The sequence below is a fragment of the Mauremys mutica genome, chromosome 15, assembly GCF_020497125.1.
Source record: "Mauremys mutica isolate MM-2020 ecotype Southern chromosome 15, ASM2049712v1, whole genome shotgun sequence".
Taxonomy (NCBI): Eukaryota; Metazoa; Chordata; order Testudines; family Geoemydidae; genus Mauremys; species Mauremys mutica.
Genome location: NC_059086.1, coordinates 2,071,137 through 2,089,237, shown reverse-complemented (window position 1 = coordinate 2,089,237; position 18,101 = coordinate 2,071,137). Strand labels below are relative to the sequence as shown.

General features: G+C 64.2%; 1 protein-coding gene across 1 annotated transcript; it reads left to right on the top strand.

The window, feature by feature from the left end:
• Positions 1-9,703: 9,703 nt before the first annotated feature.
• On the top strand, positions 9,704-17,605 carry LOC123350376 (thymus-specific serine protease-like). Its single transcript, XM_044988929.1, has 12 exons — positions 9,704-9,847; positions 11,644-11,822; positions 12,029-12,128; positions 12,482-12,611; positions 13,079-13,202; positions 13,766-13,843; positions 14,270-14,317; positions 14,780-15,052; positions 15,825-15,966; positions 16,345-16,524; positions 16,649-16,794; positions 17,180-17,605. Exons 1-12 carry the CDS (start codon positions 9,784-9,786, stop codon positions 17,240-17,242), a joined length of 1,527 nt encoding a protein of 508 aa, XP_044844864.1. The 5' UTR covers positions 9,704-9,783; the 3' UTR covers positions 17,243-17,605.
• The last annotated feature ends 496 nt before the right edge of the window (positions 17,606-18,101 follow it).

Below are 18,101 nucleotides of genomic sequence, written 5' to 3'. Positions count from 1 at the left end.
GGGGGACGCTTTGCAGCCCGGTTTCCATGTTGCCTTGCACACGCATTTACACTAGTGCAGAAGAAGCGTGAAACCGGATCTGTCCACACCTGTTCCACACTAGTGGGTGCAAGACAATGGAGAACCCAGCTCTTTCTTTTCTAATCAGACCCCCTGGACAGCTCCCCTTCCCCAAAGCTGGCTGCAGAGACGCTCCCCGGAGATGTAGCGGATTCGGATTCAGGGCCGTCTCTGCCTGAGGCCGACCCGCTGCGATCTGCCTGGGCCCGGCTCCCAGAGCTCTGACCTGGAGTGGCCGTTTGCTCTGGGGACCTCGCCACACACGTCTCCTTGCCAGGGGCCACCTCGCAGCTCCTTGTGGGGCCCGAACGTCTCCGGTGGCCTCGTGCAATCACGTTCCCCCGTGCAAAACACTCCGGCTCTGGTAGCACTTTGCCGCGGGGACGCTGACGAGAGATCTGGGGCCCTGTGGAATTGACCGGCCGCATTTAGAATGTTTGCGTGTAAATAAAACCCGACACCTTGTGAGGTTCGTTTAGGGCGGTTCTGTGGCTCTTTGTTCCGGTTCCACCGTCACCGACAAAGGCCGTTTTTCTTTAGGTCTCGGCTGGACACCTCAGTGGGTTTCAGTCCTGCCGCTCTCCCTTTGCACCCAATGACGTAGCTGCTGCGTGGCCACATCCCTTGGTGTTAGGAGCTCACGTCTCCGCAGCCTCCGACGAGCTGGTTTTATCTTCACGCCTCTGTCGGTGGAAATGTTTCAGTTTTTGCTGTTTCCTAGCCATAGGCTTGCGCCACTCGGGTCCGGTTTTTAAAGAAACGGGGGCAAAAAAAATTTAAAAAACGACAATCAGAGACAATAAATATCTGTAAAGAATTTGATTGTTTTTTGTGTGCACTAAAGTACTGGCTTAAAACCAAGACGTCTGTTTTGTAAGTTGATGTAGAGGGAGGGTTTAGACTAGTTTTGTTAGGTGTCAAACTCCAGTGTCTGTAGGAGAAACAGAATTTCAATGCAAACTATTTTTGATGACTTGATATTTATTGTTTTAGCGAGAGGCATTTCCTGTACCAGCCCCCAGGTTTTGGTGGTTTAAAAAGATTTGAAAAAATAAAAAAATAAAATAAAAAAACGTGCAAAGGCGTCTGAGTCCTGGGCTGGCTTTTTTGGTTCTTGCAGTTGCTAATTGAAGCCCCGATCCTGCAAAATGCCCACACACCTGGGTCACTTCCCTCAGCTGAGGACTCTAATGGAAGCTAATGGCACAGGGCAGGATTGAGAGGCACCGGCAGAGCTGGGAGGGCAGAGCTGGGAGTGGGGAGTGAGGGGCACCAGCAGAGCTGGGGGGGGGGAAAGGGCTGGTCTGGGCTAGCAGGGGCTGTGGGTCGGGAGTGAGGGGCACCGGTGGGGCACGGGGGAGCCCAGGGCTGGGCTAGCAGGGGCTGCGGGTCGGGAGTGAGGGGCACCGGTGGGGGAGGGGGAAGCCCAGGGCTGGGCTAGCAGTGGTGGCTACTGGTCAGGGCTGAGGGTCTTCAGCCGAATTAGCCGGGCGAACGTCTCCTGGCTGCTCCAGGGGGGCGGTGGGGATGCCCTGAGGCCGGGGGGCAGAGGGGGAGGGGGGCTGGTGGGGACGGGGGGTTCCCGCCCGCGGTGAGCGCTCTCTGCTCTGCACCAACGCCCGTCTCAGCGCTGTCTGGAGTCCCCCGTTCCTGCTGGTTTGGGGGGCAGGCACCAGAGGGCTCCGCCGCAGGCAGCCGCGTCGGTTCACGAGGTAACCCCGCCGTTAGCCACAGGGTGCCTGGATCCCACTGGAATTTGGAGTTTGGGGGACTGACGTTCCTGAGAAAATCCCCAGCTTCTGCCATGTGCTCTTCCCTCCTTCCCGTTGCTCTCGCGGCCTCTCCCTTGTCAGGCCATAACTCTGAGCCCCGTGTCCCGGACGCCCTCCCGGCGGGGATCCCCCATCCCAGGGCAGGGCCCAAGCTGGATCGGCTCCAGATGGCACAGGGCTGGGGGCGAAGGGGTGTCCTTCCATTGTTGTCTGCATCCTCCCACAGAACCCAGGAGTCCCCCTGCTCTAACCACTAGACCCCACTCCCCTCCCACGGGGGGGAGAGAAGCCAGGAGTCCTGGCTCCCAGCCCCCCTGGTCTAACTACTAGACCCCAGTCCCTTCTCAGAGCCAGGAATAGGACCAAGGTGTCCTGGCTTCCAGCCCCCTCCCACCCAGAGCTGGGGGGACTTAGGCCAGTAACTTCCCCCTCTTGGTGCCTCAGTTTCCCCTTCCACCCTCCCCATGCTCAGGCCCCCACCATGGCGAGCACAGCGGGGGAGACGCTCCGTGCCCTGCCGAGCCCCCAGATGGAGGAAGGGAAGGACAATTGGCCCCGTTTCACAGAGGCCTGGAGAGAAGGTGACGCCCAGATGGAGCCTTAACCGCTAGGCTGCGCTGCCTGGCACGGCCCCTCCAGCCCTGCCTCATGCCCCGGCCCTGGAGAGCAGCCGCCCCTGCCCCTCTTGCCAACTAGCCCCTGCTCCCACCCCCCTGCCACACTGCTGGGCCTGCCTCCACCCCCCACAGCCCAGGGGCGCCAGCAGGAGGGACAGGACGGGCCTCCCAGCCCCCCAGCCCCAAACTCTGGCTCCTGTCCCACTCCAATCAGCCCCATTACAGGCCTGAGCCCTGAGAGACGGCCTGGCCAGCCAGCCAGTGGGGAGTGGGGGCCAGGACTCCTGGGTTCTCTCCCAGCTCTGGGGGAGGAGTGGGGGGCTGGCGGTTAGAGCAGTGGGGCTGGGGGCCAGGACTCCTGGGTTCTCTACCTGGCTCTGGGAGGGGAGTGGGGGCTAGTGGTTAGAGCCGGGGGCTGGGAGCCAGGACTCCTGGGTTCTCCCCCCCGCTGTGGGAGGACAGCAGGGGTCCAGCAGAGTTCTGACCCCCCAGTCCACCACTGTACACTTGGGGGACCCACACTGCACTGGGCGAGCCCCTCCCCCCCCCCGATCCTGTGCTGCTCCTGGAGACTCTGCTTGGGCTGCCCCAGACGCTTCCTGCCGGGATCTCGTCACCTTGGCCCCCCTCTTCCATCTCCCAGGGCCAGGCCGAGCGCCCTGCCCGCCTGCCGCACACTCACAATTTGTTATTTTTACTGATCTAATTTAGCAAATGTCCCAATCGGCTTAGGGCCGCTGCCCCCTCCGCACTCGGGTAACTGAATTAGCGGATTAGGGAGCCCGGGAGAGATGAGAAATTGGTTCCGCGATGCCGGCTGACAGCTGCCACCGGTGGCTGGGCGCGGGGCACCCTGGGGAGAGACCGGCCCTCGCTGGGCCACGGGGAGACGGTGCTTAAAGAGTCAAGGGCTCTTTTCCGGAAGGGTCGTGCCAGGGAGTCAGTGGTGGAACCAGGGAGAGAACCCAGGAGTCCGGGCTCCCGGCTCCCCCCCCCCCCCGCTCTAACCACCAGACCCCACTCCCCTCCCCTCCCTGAGATAGAACCCAGGAGTCCTGGCTCCCAGAGGATTGTGGTTGAGGCTGTCCTGGGTCTCAGGAGATCTGGGTTAAATTCCCAGCTCTGTCACAGGCTCCTTGGGCAAGTCATTGCCCCACTGGGCCTCAGTTTCCCCATCTGTAATATGGGGATAATGATCCTCTTTGTCTATTAGGACTGTGAACTATTTGGGGCAGGGTCAGTCTTCCTCAGTATCCCTGCAGCTCCCAGCGCAATGGGGCCCTGATCTCGGCCGGGGTCTGGGCAGCGCCCGGCGCGACGGGGTCCTGATCTCGGCCGGCGTCTGGGCAGCGCCCGGCGCAACAGGGCCCTGATCTCGGCCGGGGTCTGGGCAGCACCTGGCACGACGGGGCCCTGATCTCGGCCAGGGTCTGTGCAGCGCCCGGCCTGACGGGGCCCTGATCTCAGCTGGGGTCTGGGCGGCGCCCGGCGCGATGGGGCCCTGATCTCGGTCGGGGTCTGTGCAGCGCCTGGCACGATGGGGCCCTGATCTCAGCTGGGGTCTGGGCAGCGCCCGGCCCGACGGCGCCCTGATCTCGGCTGGGGTCTGGGCAGCGCCTGGGACTATGGGGCCCTGATCTTGGCTGGGGTCTGGGCGGCGCCCGGCGCGACGGGGCCCTGATCTCGGCTGGGGTCTGGGCAGCACCCGGCGCGACGGAGCCCTGATCTCGGCTGGGGCCTCCAGGCTCTGCTGGCATAGAAATGATTCCATGGGTGGCAGCGGCTCTGTATTTCCCAACCAGCTAAGACTGGCTGACGTTCTAGGAGACTCAGGAGTCCTGGCTCCCGGCCCCCCTTGCTCTAACCACTAGACCCCACTCCCCTCCCAGAGCTGAGGAGAGAACCCAGGAGTCCTGGCTCCCAGCCCTGTCTCTTTGCTTGTGTAGCAGGAGCAGGAAAGTGCCAGGGCCAGAGCACATGGTCTCCCCCGGCCAGGAGCTGCCAGCCCCGGTCCCTGCACTGCAGCCGGCTGGGTGGGAGGGGGAGCGGGTGAGGGGGTGGGTGGCGTCGCCTCCCGCCTGGCCCGTGCTCCCTGCTCTGCTCCCAGAGCATCTTTAATTCACCCTGTAATGAATGTTGTGTTTTGAAAAAATCCATTTCCCTTTAACCCCTAAATCCGCCCTCAGACGACATCGCAAATCCACTCGGCTCTAAGCCGGTGATGGCAGCACCCATGTGACCCGCGCCAGGCCTGGGGGCGCTGGGACAATGTGGGTCACACCTGGCAAATCCCCCGCGGACGCGCCGCAGCTGCCGAACCCGGCCTCCTCCGTCCCTCCGGGAACCCCAGGACAGCTGCACCCCCAACCTCCAGGAGATCTGCACATGGAGGGTGCCCCCAATCCCTCGGAAACCTGCATTCGGGGCACATCACGCTAGTCCCAAGACTGCGGGGCTTGGAGGGGATTAGCAGATGATGGGCTCCAATAGGAAGCAGATTCAGATCCATTGTGCCGGGCACCGCCCAGACCCCGACCGAGATCAGGGCCCCATCGCGCTGGGCGCTGCCCAGACCCCGACCGAGATCAGGGCCCCGTCGGGCCGGACGCTGCCCAGACAGGCAGGGGGTCTCTAGACCGGGAGCTGTTTGGAGCAGGGGAAGCGCTTGGGTTATTTGTACAGCACCTGGCACAAGCTGGGCCTGATCCCAGGTTGGGGCCCCGGACACGCCCCCGCTGGCCACCACTAAGAGCTGAAGCGGGGAGAGGTTGCTGCGGGCTGGGGAGCGAGGGTCAGGGACCCAGGGGTGGGGGTGGGGGGGCGAAGTTACGTCCCTCGATGTCACAGGGTTGAACCCGGAGGGCTCACGGGCAAACCCACTAAGGCCAAACCCAGGGCCCAGGGGGCGAGCGCGCTGTCTGCCCTGACTGGGGACACTGACTCAGCGCGGCGGGAGTCTGTAGCTGGGCCCAGAGATGCCTGGTACAGGGAGGGGACACTGGGAGCCAGAACTCTGCTGGGAGCAGGGAAACTGAGGCACAAGCTGAACGGTGCTAAGAAAGGGAAACCGAGGCACAGCCAAACGGTGATGTGTGTTAGCGCCTCCCCCGGAATGAGGCTTCACAGGCCCCCCGGCTCTGCCAGGGGACAGACACATGCACAGAGGCCTCCCCCCCCCCCCCGGCGAGCTCTGCCAGGGCCTCGCGCTCCCTGCAGCGGCATGGGTTCCTCAAAGCACCAGGGGCCCCAGGGTGACCCCAAAAGAAGCTGCATGTCCCCCCCCCGTCCCACGCAGGTTCATCCCGCGATCCGGGGCGGGCGGAGGCCGGGGGTGGGGAAGGAAGGAGCACACGGGCGGGGGGGGGGAAGGTTGGTAAATTTAATCTCTGAACCTGTCAGCAGGTTTTAAAGCAGCAAACTAGACAGACAGATTGGACTCTAATCTGCCCTGATCCCCGGGGACAGATGGGAGGAGACGACGCCCGAGCTGGAGACCTTGCAAAGGTGAACTGAGGAACGGGGCTCGGTTAATGGGGGGGGATGGGGGGGCGGATGAGGGAAAGAAGGTTAAGCTTGGTTTAAAATTCCTAATGAAGTGGATAAGGAGGGTGTGAGCCATGGGCTGCCAGGCCAGGAAACAAAGGGGACCCCCCTGCCCAGCCTGTGCTGTGTGGGATGGTAGGGGGCTGCGGGTCGGGAGTGAGGGGCACCGGCAGGGCTGGGGGGTCGGGGGAGCCTGGGGCCGGGCTGGCAGGGGCTGCGGGTCGGGAGTGGGGGGCACCGGCAGGGCTGGGGGTGGGGGGAGCCTGGGGCTGGGCTGGCAGGGGCTGCGGGTCGGGAGTGAGGGGCACCGGCAGGGCTGGGGGTGGGGGGAGCCTGGGGCTGGGCTGGCAGGGGGCGGTGGGTCATTCTCAGCTGGGACCCTGAGGCAGAGTCGGGGACCCCTGGAGCTGGCCCCACGTGGGGCCGCTCTGATCCGGGGCCAGCGTCTGAGTTTGGATCAACGGGCCCTTGGCAGCCTCGGCCGCATGCATTTGACGAGTCCATTTGGGTCGTCTGTGCGCTGCCCCTTTAAATCTCTTAAAGAGACAGGCCGCCGCTTTCGGAAGAGATGCGCAGACGGACGGACGGACGCAGTCTGGGCTCTCCCGCCAGGGGCGTTTCCTCGTGGCCTTTGCCCCACCTGAGACCGAGCGGCCGCCCGGGTGCCTGGGTGAAGAGACCAGGCTGCAAAGGGCCAATGTGCATGTTCTGTTACCCAGCATGCTCTGCGTGAGCCGCGGGGAAGGTGTACGTCACCCACAATGCTTTGCTGCAAAGCTAAGCCCAGCTAGGGGGACCAGATGTCCCGATTTTTGGGTCTTTTTCTTATATAGGCTCCTATTACCGCCCCCCCCCCCGTCCCGATTTTTCACACTTGCTGTCTGGTCGCCCTAAGCCCAGAAGGCTGCGGCAAGAGTGTAAATCCCCCGTATCTGCCACCCTGGCACAGGGATCGCGAACAGCTGAGCGCCGGTACCAGTCCCCATAACCCAGGGTAGGCCTGAGACCGGCGGAGAGGGTTGTGTGCAGGGGCTTGTTTGTTATTGTTGTTGTGTGCAGGGGCTTGTTTGTTAGGGTGGGTGGGTGGGTGGGGAGAGTGCAGGCTGGGTATGTGGGCTTGTTTTCGTAGGGTCGCCTGGCAGAGCTGGGTACGTGGGCTTGTTTTTGTAGGGTCGCCTGGCAGGGCTGGGTACGTGAGTTTGTTTTTGTAGGGTTGCCTGGCAGGGCTGGGTACGTGGGCTTGTTTTCGTAGGGTTGCCTGTGAGCACTCTTGTTTTTGTGCTGTGTTTATTATGGAAGGACTGCCGGTGAGCCCTGGGGCTGAGCATGCTTGTTATTGTAGGGTCTCCTGGGAGCACCGGGGCGGCAGGGGGGTATTTGGAGACAAGGCTGACACTTAAAAATTAGATCCACCTAATCCCTGGTGTGGACACGGCCAGGGCAGCAGACGAATTCTTGCGTCCCCGCCCCGCTCCTGCCTGTCAGAGGGGCGGCTTCACTGGCTGGACGGAGACGTGCTGCTGTTGCCTGGCCGTGGGCTGAGGCCAAGCGAACTCGTTTCACAGAGAGGCCGTTGGCTCGGCACTGGGGTTTATTTTGCCGATCTGGGCGGGATCAGCCCTTTGACCCAGCGCTGAAAAGCACCAGCTCTCGTTCTGGACGCGCACCCGGCCAGGCAGGTTGTGATCTCGCCCCATAGTTCTGCGGCTTCGCCCGAAGAGATCTGGTGACATCTACTGGCCGGCGCTCCCAACTCCCAATCCCCCTGGAGTGACTGTAAAATAAACCCAAGTCGTGTTTCAAACCGACCCTTCCCGTCCCAGCAAAGGCTGCCAGAACGGTTCCGGGGACGCACGTCACCCACCGACGACATGCAGCCCCCTCTGGGCTGGGAAACAGCCGCTGTTTCAAAGGGAAACTGTCAAGGTGAAATTTGGCCCCAAATTAGGGGAATTCCTAAAAATCCACTTTTATACATGATTCCAAAGGAGGCAATTTTAACCCAAGGTTGTGTTTGCGGGGCCCTCGGGCCAGTCCACACCTCACGGCAACACAACCAGCCAGGAACAGCGGCTCTGCGGTGACACGGACTAGAACCACGTGCCATTGACACAACCCAGCAGAGAGCTGGATAAACCTGGCACCGGGGCCCCCCGGGGCGGGCGTGGAGCAGGTCTCGCAGGCCGGCTGCCAGCGCCGGGAGCTGCTTCCTGAGGCCTGGCTCTGGCAACGAGGCCTGTGGGCCGGAAAGCTGCCCACCGCACCGGTGAAAGCTGGACATTCAGGCTGGTATTTGAGGCTATGGAGACCCCGCGCCCGTCCCAGCGGCTCCGGGTCGCCCTGGGTTTGTGTAAAACCTGGTGCCAGGGTTGACTGGCCAGTGAAAATGTGAAAGAAGCACCAGCCTCCAGCTCGGTCCTTGCATTTTAACATATTTAAGGGCAGACGTGTCCATGAGCTCCCGTCCAGGCCAGAGAACGTCACCGTCACCCCGGAGCTGAGTCCCAGCCCTTGTGTCGCTCCGACTACAGTGTCTGAAGAAATCACCAGCTGGCGAATGCCGCGGTAAGTTGTTCCAATGGTAACCACACCCCCGGTAAACCCTGGGCCTTGTTTCAAAGTGGAATTTTGTCCGGCTTTAATGTCCAGCCGTTGGCACTTCCAGAAGGGAGCTGCCCTCTGTGGTGTGTGTGGAAAGCTCCATGTACCTCCTGTCCCCCTGCAGCACCCAGCAGTTCCTCTCTGGCGCCGGCTGGAGTATTCGGAGAATTCACAAATAAATCGGGGCAGCAGTTTGCAGGTTACGACCGGGCCCCTTACGAAACGTAGCCTCCGTGTGCGTCTCAGCGCAGTCCGAAGGAGCTAAGGATCTCGAACACGCATTGCTCAAACTTCCTGTGCGGTTAAAACTCAGGAAAATCTCAGGCGCGGGCTGTGTTTGCTGGTAACGAAGCGGAGCGATTAGTGACTCAGACCCAACGACTGAGTAGTGTGAATATTTAAAGACAATTCATGATGTACCTAATTGTGCGGCTTCCTCTGAACGCCCCAGTCCCTGCTCGGAGGGCTCAGGGCTGATTTCTGCCGAGACGTTACAACTTCCACTCGGGCTCCGTGGAGGAGAAACGCAGCCCGGCGGCCCCAAGCCGCGGGCGCTTTCTGGGAATTCAGAGCGAAGCCACCGCTAAGGGTATGAGCCCAGCGCCCTTAGAAAGTGGGTCTGGGAAGCAATTTAGCCTCTGGCTGCTTTGTCCTGAGTGACCCTCAGATTCCACAAACTTCCCACGTCAGTAAAATCCACTGAAATCCTGGGCCTGGGCCAGATTTGAAGAAACTCCTGGCTCTGGGCAGGGTCTGGTGGTTACATCGGGGGGGGGGGGGGAACGGGCGCCAGGACTCCTGGGTTCTAGGCCCTGTTTTGGGAAGGGGGGTCTCGTGCCTAGAGCAGGGGGGTGGACTGGGGTTCGGTCCCCCGAAACACCGGCGCTTGGCCGGGTCCCCTGGGGCTCTCACCGACAGACGGGCCCTTGCACCGGAGGGGGCGGGCGCTGCTTTTCGATCATCTCAGCCGGCAAAGCGAAAGTTCCCACCCTCCTGCCCGGCCCCACCCCGTGACTCGCTGTGGGGCCAGGCCGGGGGCAGGGGCCGGGGAGAAGCGGGTGAGTGACTGGGGCGAGCTGGGGACGGGAGCAGCCGGTCTCTGCCAGCGCTGTGCGCCCCCCCTCCCCGCGGTCCCCGGCAGGAAGTTTTCAGGCTCGGCCGCCAGGAAGCTGCTGGGAGTTGGGCTGAAGATGGGGCGGCCGGTTCCCTGGGCCCTGGGTTTGCTCCTGTCGCTGCTGATCGGAGCCGAGGCAGGTGAGCTGGGCGATGATCTGGGCACCGCGGCGCTAGGCGCTGTACAGGCCGCAGGTCTGCCCGGTGGGATGGGATGGGACAGCCGGGTCAGGGCTGCTCCGGCACGGGGGGGATGTCACCTCAGTGGCCTGCTTAGGGTAATGTTCTGCTTCCCTAAATTCATCCTGTGGGGTTCCTCTTTAACAGCCCCCCTGGGCCCCACCCCAGAGGTGGCTGCATCTCGGCACCAGGCGAGGGGTCTCTGTATAAACAACCCCCACGCTCCACCCCAGAGGTGGCTGCGTCTCAGCACCAGGCGAGGGGTCTCTGTATAAACAACCCCCGCGCTCCACCCCAGAGGTGGCTGCATCTCGGCACCAGGCGAGGGGTCTCTGTATAAACAACCCCCGCGCTCCACCCCAGAGGTGGCTGCATCTCGGCACCAGGCGAGGGGTCTCTGTATAAACAACCCCCACGCTCCACCCCAGAGGTGGCTGCATCTCGGCACCAGGCGAGGGGTCTCTGTATAAACAACCCCCACGCTCCACCCCAGAGGTGGCTGCATCTCGGCACCAGGCGAGGGGTCTCTGTATAAACAACCCCCGCGCTCCACCCCAGAGGTGGCTGCATCTCGGCACCAGGCGAGGGGTCTCTGTATAAACAACCCCCGGGCTCCACCCCAGAGGTGGCTGCATCTCGGTGCTGGGGCATCCCTGTATAAACAGCTGCTGCGCCCCAGCCTCCAGAGGTGGCTGCATGTCTGTGCCGAGTGAGGGATCCCTGTTTAAACAGGGGCCACGTTCTGTCTCAGAGGGGGGTGTTAACAGCCGCCGGGCCTCACCCCAGAGGTGGCTGCGTTTTGGCGCCGAGCTAAGCGAATTGAGCGCATGCAGGGTCTGTAAAGTGCGTTGGGATCCTTCAGGGAGAAATGGGCCCCTGCGAAGGGGGAGGGGGAGCAGCCCCTGATGAGCTCAGTGGTTAATGGTCCCAGTAGTTAGGCTCTGGCGTTCACACCCAATCGAGGTGAAGTGGTGCGGGGAGGGGCAGGTCGGATCTCCATTGTTTAGCAGCCTGGAGACAAGAGTTTGGAAACCCTGGATTCCTGTTCGGGCCTGTCCCTCCCTGCCGAGATCACAACCTGCTAGAGAGCCAGGCCTAGTGCTTAGAGCAGGGGGCTGGGGGCCAGGACGCCTGGGTTCTCTCTCCAGCTCTGGGAGGGGAGTGGGAGCTAGCGGTTAGAGCAGGGGGGCTGGGAGCCAGGACTCCTGGGTCCCGTTTCCAGCTCCGAAGCAGAGTGGGTTCTGTAGCCAGCGCGTTGCGGGAAGCTTTCTGCTGAGCCTGGCTTCTTGGAAGCAGCGGTGGGGGCGTTTCTCGCCTGGGCTGCATGTGACCCAAAGGAAGTGGGGCATGACCTGTCTCCCCCCCCCCCACTTCTGCTGAGCAAAATGGTTTCACTTCTTCAAATGCAATTTTAGCCAGACGGACGGACGGACGGCGACCCCTGGAGACTAGATTCCCTTCGCCTGTGCCCAAGGAGAGGGACTGGGCAAAGATCCCCCCCAACACACACACGGACCCCCCCCCCCGCCTCCCCCAGCCCTGCACAGACTCCGTTCTAGGGGGCGGCTCAGAGCCCCGAACCCATTCAGGGCTGGTCGATGCCAGCTTGGCCGATGGGTTTTGCTCCTTTGACCCAGGGGGGCCAAGGCCCAGCGACTCCCCGCCAGCCGGGGAGCGGTGCTGGGTCCGCCCTGCCCGGGGTTGGGGGGCTGGATCAGAACCGGCCCCCCCACCCCCGCCTCCCTTTGCCTCCCCAGGGCGCAACTTCCGGCTGCTGAGGCAGCAGGTGCTGCGGGCGCGCGAGGTGCAGGCCATGCAGGAGACGGTCTCCCGGAGGCGGCTGCTGCGCCCGGCGCCCTGGCGTGCCCCCAGCGAGGGTGCCCTGCGCCAGCCCCTCGACCACTTCGATCGGCAGGAGGGGCGGGATTTTAACCAGGTGAGACTGGGGCCCGGCCCGGCGACCCGCCCGGATCCCCCCAGCCTTGCCAGGGGCGGTGCCGCCAGCCAGAGGTGCACAGGCGTGCGCGCACCCACGTGAAACGCACGCACCTGCCCCGTGCACTGACCCCGCTACCCGCTGGGGCCCCCCGGGCAGGGCCCCCCCCGGCCTCGCACCCACCGGCCCCTGTTCTCCCCCCACAGAGGTTCTGGATCAATGAGGAGTTCTGGCACCGCCCGGCTGGGCCCGTCTTCCTGTACATCGGGGGCGAGAGCTCCCTGTCGCAGTTCGCTGTGCTGGCGGGTAAGTGGGGCCAGGGCAGGGACTGGCTGGCTCAGGGGGGCAGGGAATGGGGCAGGGGCCTGTCCCCTCTAAGGGGCGCTGGCCCTGATCTGGCTGGCTCAGGGGGGCAGGGAATGGGGCAGGGGCCTGTCCCCTCTGGGGGGCGCTGGCCCCGATCTGGCTGGCTCAGGGGGGCAGGAAATGGGGCAGGGGCCTGACCCTGCTAGGGGGCGCTGGCTCCCATCCGGCCCCAGGCTGGGGACTAGCTGCCTCGGTGGGGTGGGGAAGGACCCGCTGCCCACAATGGGGTGATGGGGAGGGAGGGGCTCAGCACCTGCCAGGCTCCCGTGCCCTAACGCCGGCGTTGGTGCCAGGGCACCACATGGAGCTGGCTCGGAAATACGGCGCGCTGGCCGTGGCCCTGGAGCATCGCTTCTACGGCGCCAGCATCAACCCCGACGGCCTGCGGGACGCCAGCCTCCGGTTCCTGTCCAGCCAGCAGGCGTGAGTCCCCGGGCGGGGCAGGGCGGGGGGGGGTGCCCACATGGTTAGAGCCGGGGGGGGCGGGGCTGGGAGCCAGGACGCCTGGGTTCTATCCCCAGCTCTGGGAGGGGCAGGGCTTAGTGGGTTAGAGCGGATGGGGGGCTGGGAGCCAGGACTCCTGGGTTCTATCCCCAGCTCAGGGTGGGGAGGGGAGGGGCTTAGTGGGTTAGAGCGGGAGGGGGGCTGGGAGCCAGGACGCCTGGGTTCTATCCCGGCTGTGCCAGTGGCTTGCTCTCTGACCTCAGGCAAGTCACGGCCCCACTCTGTGCCTCAGTTTCCCCTCTGTGAAATGGGGATGATTACACTGACTCCCTCCAGGGGTCTGACAGCAAGTCACAGGGGTTGGGGGAACCCCGGGGTCCCAGCTCTGTGCTCAGCTCACCAGTGTGGGTTTTTCTCTCGGGATCTCCCCCTCGGTCCCGTTGCAGCCTGGCTGACCTGGCCTCCTTCCACCTCTTCGTCACCCAGAAGTATAACCTGACACGGAACAACACCTGGATCTGCTTCGGGGGCTCCTACCCCGGCTCCCTCGCCGCCTGGTTCAGGCTCAAGGTACCGGCCTGGGGGGCACCGGGGGGCTGTTGGTGCATGGGGCTCTGCTGGACCCCTCGCCAGCATCGAACCCACGACCTCGGGATCTGAAAGCACAGACCTGTGCCGCTTCGCTGGCATAGAGCCGGCACCCGGCCCATGAGAGTCAGTACACGCTCCAGCCACTAGAGGGGGACACAGAGCCAGACGGCGCTAGCCTGGGGTCTAGCGGTGAGAGCAGGGGGCTGGGAGCCAGGACTCCTGGGTTCTCTCCCTGGCTCTGGGAGGGGAGTGGGGGCTAGTGGTCAGAACAGGGGTCTGGGAGCCAGGACTCCTGGGTTCTATTCCCAGCTGTGGCAGGGATGTGGGGTCTAGTGGGTTTGAGGGGGGAGGACTCAGCAGGGGGGACTGAGCCAGCCCTGGGGTCCACCCCAGAACCCCCTCACTGCAGGGGAGCCCATCCCCCACCCATCCCCCCTGCTCCTATGGGGTTGTGGGAAGGGGGGTGGATTTCCTGCCAGGCAGACGGAGCAACGGCTGGGCTGGTTTCTCTCCATCTCCCCCTCCTCTCTCTCCTCTCCTAGTTCCCCCACCTGGTCTTCGCCGCCGTCGCGTCCTCTGCCCCGGTGCAGGCCCAGCTGGACTTCACCGGCTACAACCAGGTGAGTGGGCAGCGCCCGCGGGGCGGGGGGGGGCAGCTTCCCTACCCCCCTTTCGCCTGGGGGAGGGGAATGTCCTCGGAGCAGCTCTCCCTTCGCCCCCGACAGCTGTGCCCCGCTGTGGGGTCCTGACTTTGGATCTGGGCAGGGAAGGGCTTGGGGGAGCAGGAGCCGGGGGGGGGGTGTCTCTGGGGCTCCCCAGCCTGCGCTGCCCCCCGAAATCCTGCCCTGAGCTCCGCCGGCATGGAAGGGACTGGGGGCTGCAGGGGGCACCCCCAGGCTCCCGTCGCTCTCGGGCAGCTTCTTGCAGAGGGAGCTGGGGGTCCGCAGGAGGGCCCCGGCATGGGGCGAGGGGAGGGACCCGGTGACTCCTAGTTAACCCTTTTGGTGCTGCATTAACCCCGCGCGGCGCGTCTGTCTTTCCTCCAGGTGGTGGCGGCGAGTCTGTCGGACCCGGTGGTGGGGGGCTCTGCCCAGGTGGGTGAATGGTTCGGGGCGGGTTCCGGGGGGAAATCCCAGAGATTCGCGTGTCCCGTCCCCTCCCCGCCACCAGCATTGCGTGGGACGCTCCGAGAGAGCTGGTGTGTGGGGCCCATCTCTGAGGTCTAGGGCTCCCCGCCCCCCAGCGTCGACACCCGGCCCCACTGGGCCCGTTCACACCAGTGTCCTTCCGTTGGCATGTGAGGAGCTGCTCCTGACCGGCACCAGTGTCAATGAGAGGAGAATTAGGCCCTGTACCCTCCCAGAGCCGGGGAGAGAACCCAGGAGTCCTGGCTCCCAGTCCCTCCCCACTCTAGCCACTAGACCCCACTCCCCTCCCAGACCTGGGGAGAGAACCCAGGCGTCCTGGCTCCCAGTCCCCACATCTAACCCACCAGGCAAAATCCCCCGCGGCCGCGAACGCCCTGGCAGGCGAGTGCCTCTCCTTTCCCCCCACAGTGCCGCGAGGCCGTGGCCAAGGCCTTCTCCGCAGTGGACCAGAGGCTGCACGCCGGGCGGCTGGCCGAGCTGCAGAAGGATTTCCGCTCCTGCGGGCCCCTGACGGAGCCCGACGACCGCGGGGAGCTCGCCAGCAACCTGGCCGACATCTTCATGGGCGCCGTGCAGTACAACGACGAGGGGTCCCAGGGAGGCACCGTGGCCAAGCTGTGCGGCATCATGAACGACACGGGCTTGGGGTCCCCCTACCAGAGACTCATCGCCGTCAATAACGTAAGGCTGGGGGGGGTCTGGATCCAGCCTGGCTGAGACCCAGCGCGCTCGCTGCACACAGGGGCCAGTGACCGTCACTGCTGAGCCGGGTCGTAGTTCAGGTGGCCTCCAGCTCCTGTTCTCCTCTGTGGGCCAGGCTTCCTGCTTGGACTACATCTCCCATGATGCACCCCAGCCTTGTGGCAGAGAGATGGTGGCTGCAGTGCATCATGGGAGATGAGGCCTGGCTGGGAAGGCTGATCCATAGAGGAGAGGGAGGGCATGAGGCACTGGAACAACATTTCCCATGATGCACCACAATCTGGGGGAGGAGGAAGGTGGCGCCTCATGGCAGTGGCCTCTGTGCATCATGGGAAATGAAGTTCAGCTGGGAAGTCCAGCCAATAAAGAACAATGCACCAGAACTACATCTCCCATGATGCACTGTGGCCAGGGGGAGGGGTGGGCACATGGTGGCTGCAGTGCATCATGGGAGATGAAGTCCAGCTGGGAAGCCTAGCCCATAAAGAATGAAGCACTGGAACTACATCTCCCATGATGCACCGTGGTGGGGGGTACAGCTGTCCCGAGAGGCTAAAGGAAGGGGGGAGCCCAGTTTCTCCCCAGTCAGCTACGAGCAGAGGGGTCCTGCCCCCCCCCCCGCCAGTGTGCTGCGGGCACCCCCTCCTGTCGATCCCATGGGCCAGAGCCGCTGGCGACGGAGCCAGACGGGTCCCTCCGAGGGGCGGGGGTGGCCCTGGCTGACTCCCCCGTGTGTCGCCGCCCGTGGCAGGGGTTCCTGGAGAGCATGGCGCTGCCCTGCGTGGAGAACTCGCACCAACGCACCCTGGCCGAGCTGCGCAGCGCCAACCTGACCCTCAGCGGCGTGGGCGAGCGGCAGTGGTACTTCCAGACCTGCACCGAGTTCGGATACTGTAAGCTGGCTGCGTGGGGGGGGGGGGGGGTCGGTCCCTCCTGCTGCCCCCCATGCGATCCCCCACCTCCAGGCATCCTCTACCCCCACCCCACGGGCCGGGGCAGAATCTGGGGAGAGCAAATGGGGCTTAAAGCCCCCCTCAGTCCCTGCCCCAAGACGGGGCGACTGGGATTGGGGGCATCAGGCTGGGGAGGTCGAGACGCAGAGCGACCGCGGGGCCCGGCTGCGTCTCGCAGCCTCGCGAGGGAACCCCTTTCCCCTTCGCCCCGGCTCCCCCCGGCCCGGGGGCACCCTCTCCCCCCGATTGCCCCGTTTCTTTGTCTGTCTCGGGGGGGCACCCCAAAGAACCGTGGTGCTGACGTCTCCCCTGCTCCAGACCAGACCTGCGAAGACGCCACCTGCCCCTTCTCCCGGCTCCTGACGCTGTCGGCCCAGCTCGGCCTCTGCTCCCAGGTGTTCGGCATCGGCCCCGAGCGCGTGCGGGAGGCGGTGACCTTCACCAACGAATACTACGGGGCCGACCACCCCAAGGCCAGCAGGATCCTCTTTGTGAATGGTACGGGTGGGGGGGCGGCCGCTGGGGAGGGGGCGGTCGCGAGATCGGACCCGCGGGCCAGGCCTGGCATCGCCTCCCCCTGCCACGCTGGAGCTAAGCACCCTCTCCTCTGGCCCCCGCCCAGGCGACATCGACCCCTGGCATGCGCTGAGCGTCCTGAAGAACCAGTCGCGCTCGGAGCTGGCCATCCTCATCAACGGGACCTCCCACTGTGCCAACATGAACCCCTCCAGGTCCTCCGACCCGCTGCCCCTCGTCTCGGCCCGGCAGGTAAGAGCCCGGCGGGAATCGGAACCGACCCAGACTCGAACCCCAGAACCTCGTTACGTTCCAGTGACTCCCCCCGGCCCCAGGGCTGCTCTAACGCACGCTCCACCCCGTGAAGGACCATGGGGGCAGGGAACAGCCAGAGCCAGTGGGCTCCAGCCATGCCCCCGATCTGCCCCCTACGCCAGTGGGTGCAGAGCCGTTATGCCAGGTGGGGGGTGGGGCGGTCCCTGCGTGGAGGGGAGGGGGTTCTCAGTGGGCTGGTCCCACACCTGAGCGTGACTGAGGATCCAGCCCTTTGGGACGCAGCACGAGGGATGGGGTGGGATCTCCGTATCCTGGCGGGGTCCCTCCAGCTCGCTCCGTGTCCCCCTCCCTGCTTCTGCAGCGGATCGACTACCACGTTGGCGACTGGTTGAGCTTGGCAAGGAAGGCGCCTTCGGCCCCCTGAGTCTCCGGGCGTGAGGCCGTTCGCCCTCTGACGCTGTGCGGACTTCGCCCGCGGAGGGACGCGGCGAGATCTTCCTTCCAGCAGAGATTTACTTTGATTGCCAGCTCGTCGGGGCAGGGGCCAGCTTTCTGCTCGGCATTCGTCCAGCAACCAGCGCAACGGCTCCACGATGGGGGCTCCCAGCTGCTGCCGCGACACACAACAAATCATGATCCGGGGAACCAAGGGGGGTCTGAGAAATCTGCTGCGCTGGGGCCAGCCAAACCCCTGGGGATTTTCTGGGGACAGCTTCATCCCCCTGCTGCATTGGTTTGGGTCCTTTCATTCCTTTATCCAATGAAAGATGTTTTTTTTAGACGTTTCTGTGAAGCCGTCGGCTCCTTCGTGGCAGCGACTGAGGCGAACGAAGCAGGATCAGCCTGTTGCTGGGTCCTATTGTGTAAATCATATTGTCTGATGAGGCTCCAATCGCCAGGATCAGGACCAGGGTGTGCGGAGCCCTTAGGGATACCCCGCAGGGCAGGTTCTTGCTGCTTCAGTATGGACCAGGGGACCAGCGTGGGGCCTGCTCCTAAACCTCTTTTGCACTCCCCATATTCTGGCCCCTGCATCAGTTACAGCAGCCTTGGGGCTGCTCTAACTTGAACTCTGGCCACTGTGGGCCCTGGGGGGCAGAGAATAGCCACGGAGCAGTGCGCTCCGGCCACACCGCAGGTCCACCCTCTCTGCCAGGTCTGGGAGAGGGGTGCGTTCAGGACCATCACCCCAACTCCACCCCAGCTGGGGGAGCCCCATGCGTGTGGGGATTCTCAGGCTGTTTCTGCCCCGCTATGCTGCAAGAGGGGTGCAGAGGGGCCCA

What these genes read in the sequence shown, in the direction of transcription:
- LOC123350376 (XM_044988929.1), top strand. Translation starts at nt 9,784, where the DNA reads ATGGGGCGGCCGGTTCCCTGGGCCCTGGGTTTGCTCCTGTCGCTGCTG. An exon ending in CCGCCTGGTTCAGGCTCAAG is followed by an intron (nt 13,203 to 13,765) that starts GTACCGGCCTGG and finishes CTCCTCTCCTAG; the next exon opens with TTCCCCCACCTGGTCTTCGC. An exon ending in CAGGATCCTCTTTGTGAATG is followed by an intron (nt 16,525 to 16,648) that starts GTACGGGTGGGG and finishes GCCCCCGCCCAG; the next exon opens with GCGACATCGACCCCTGGCAT.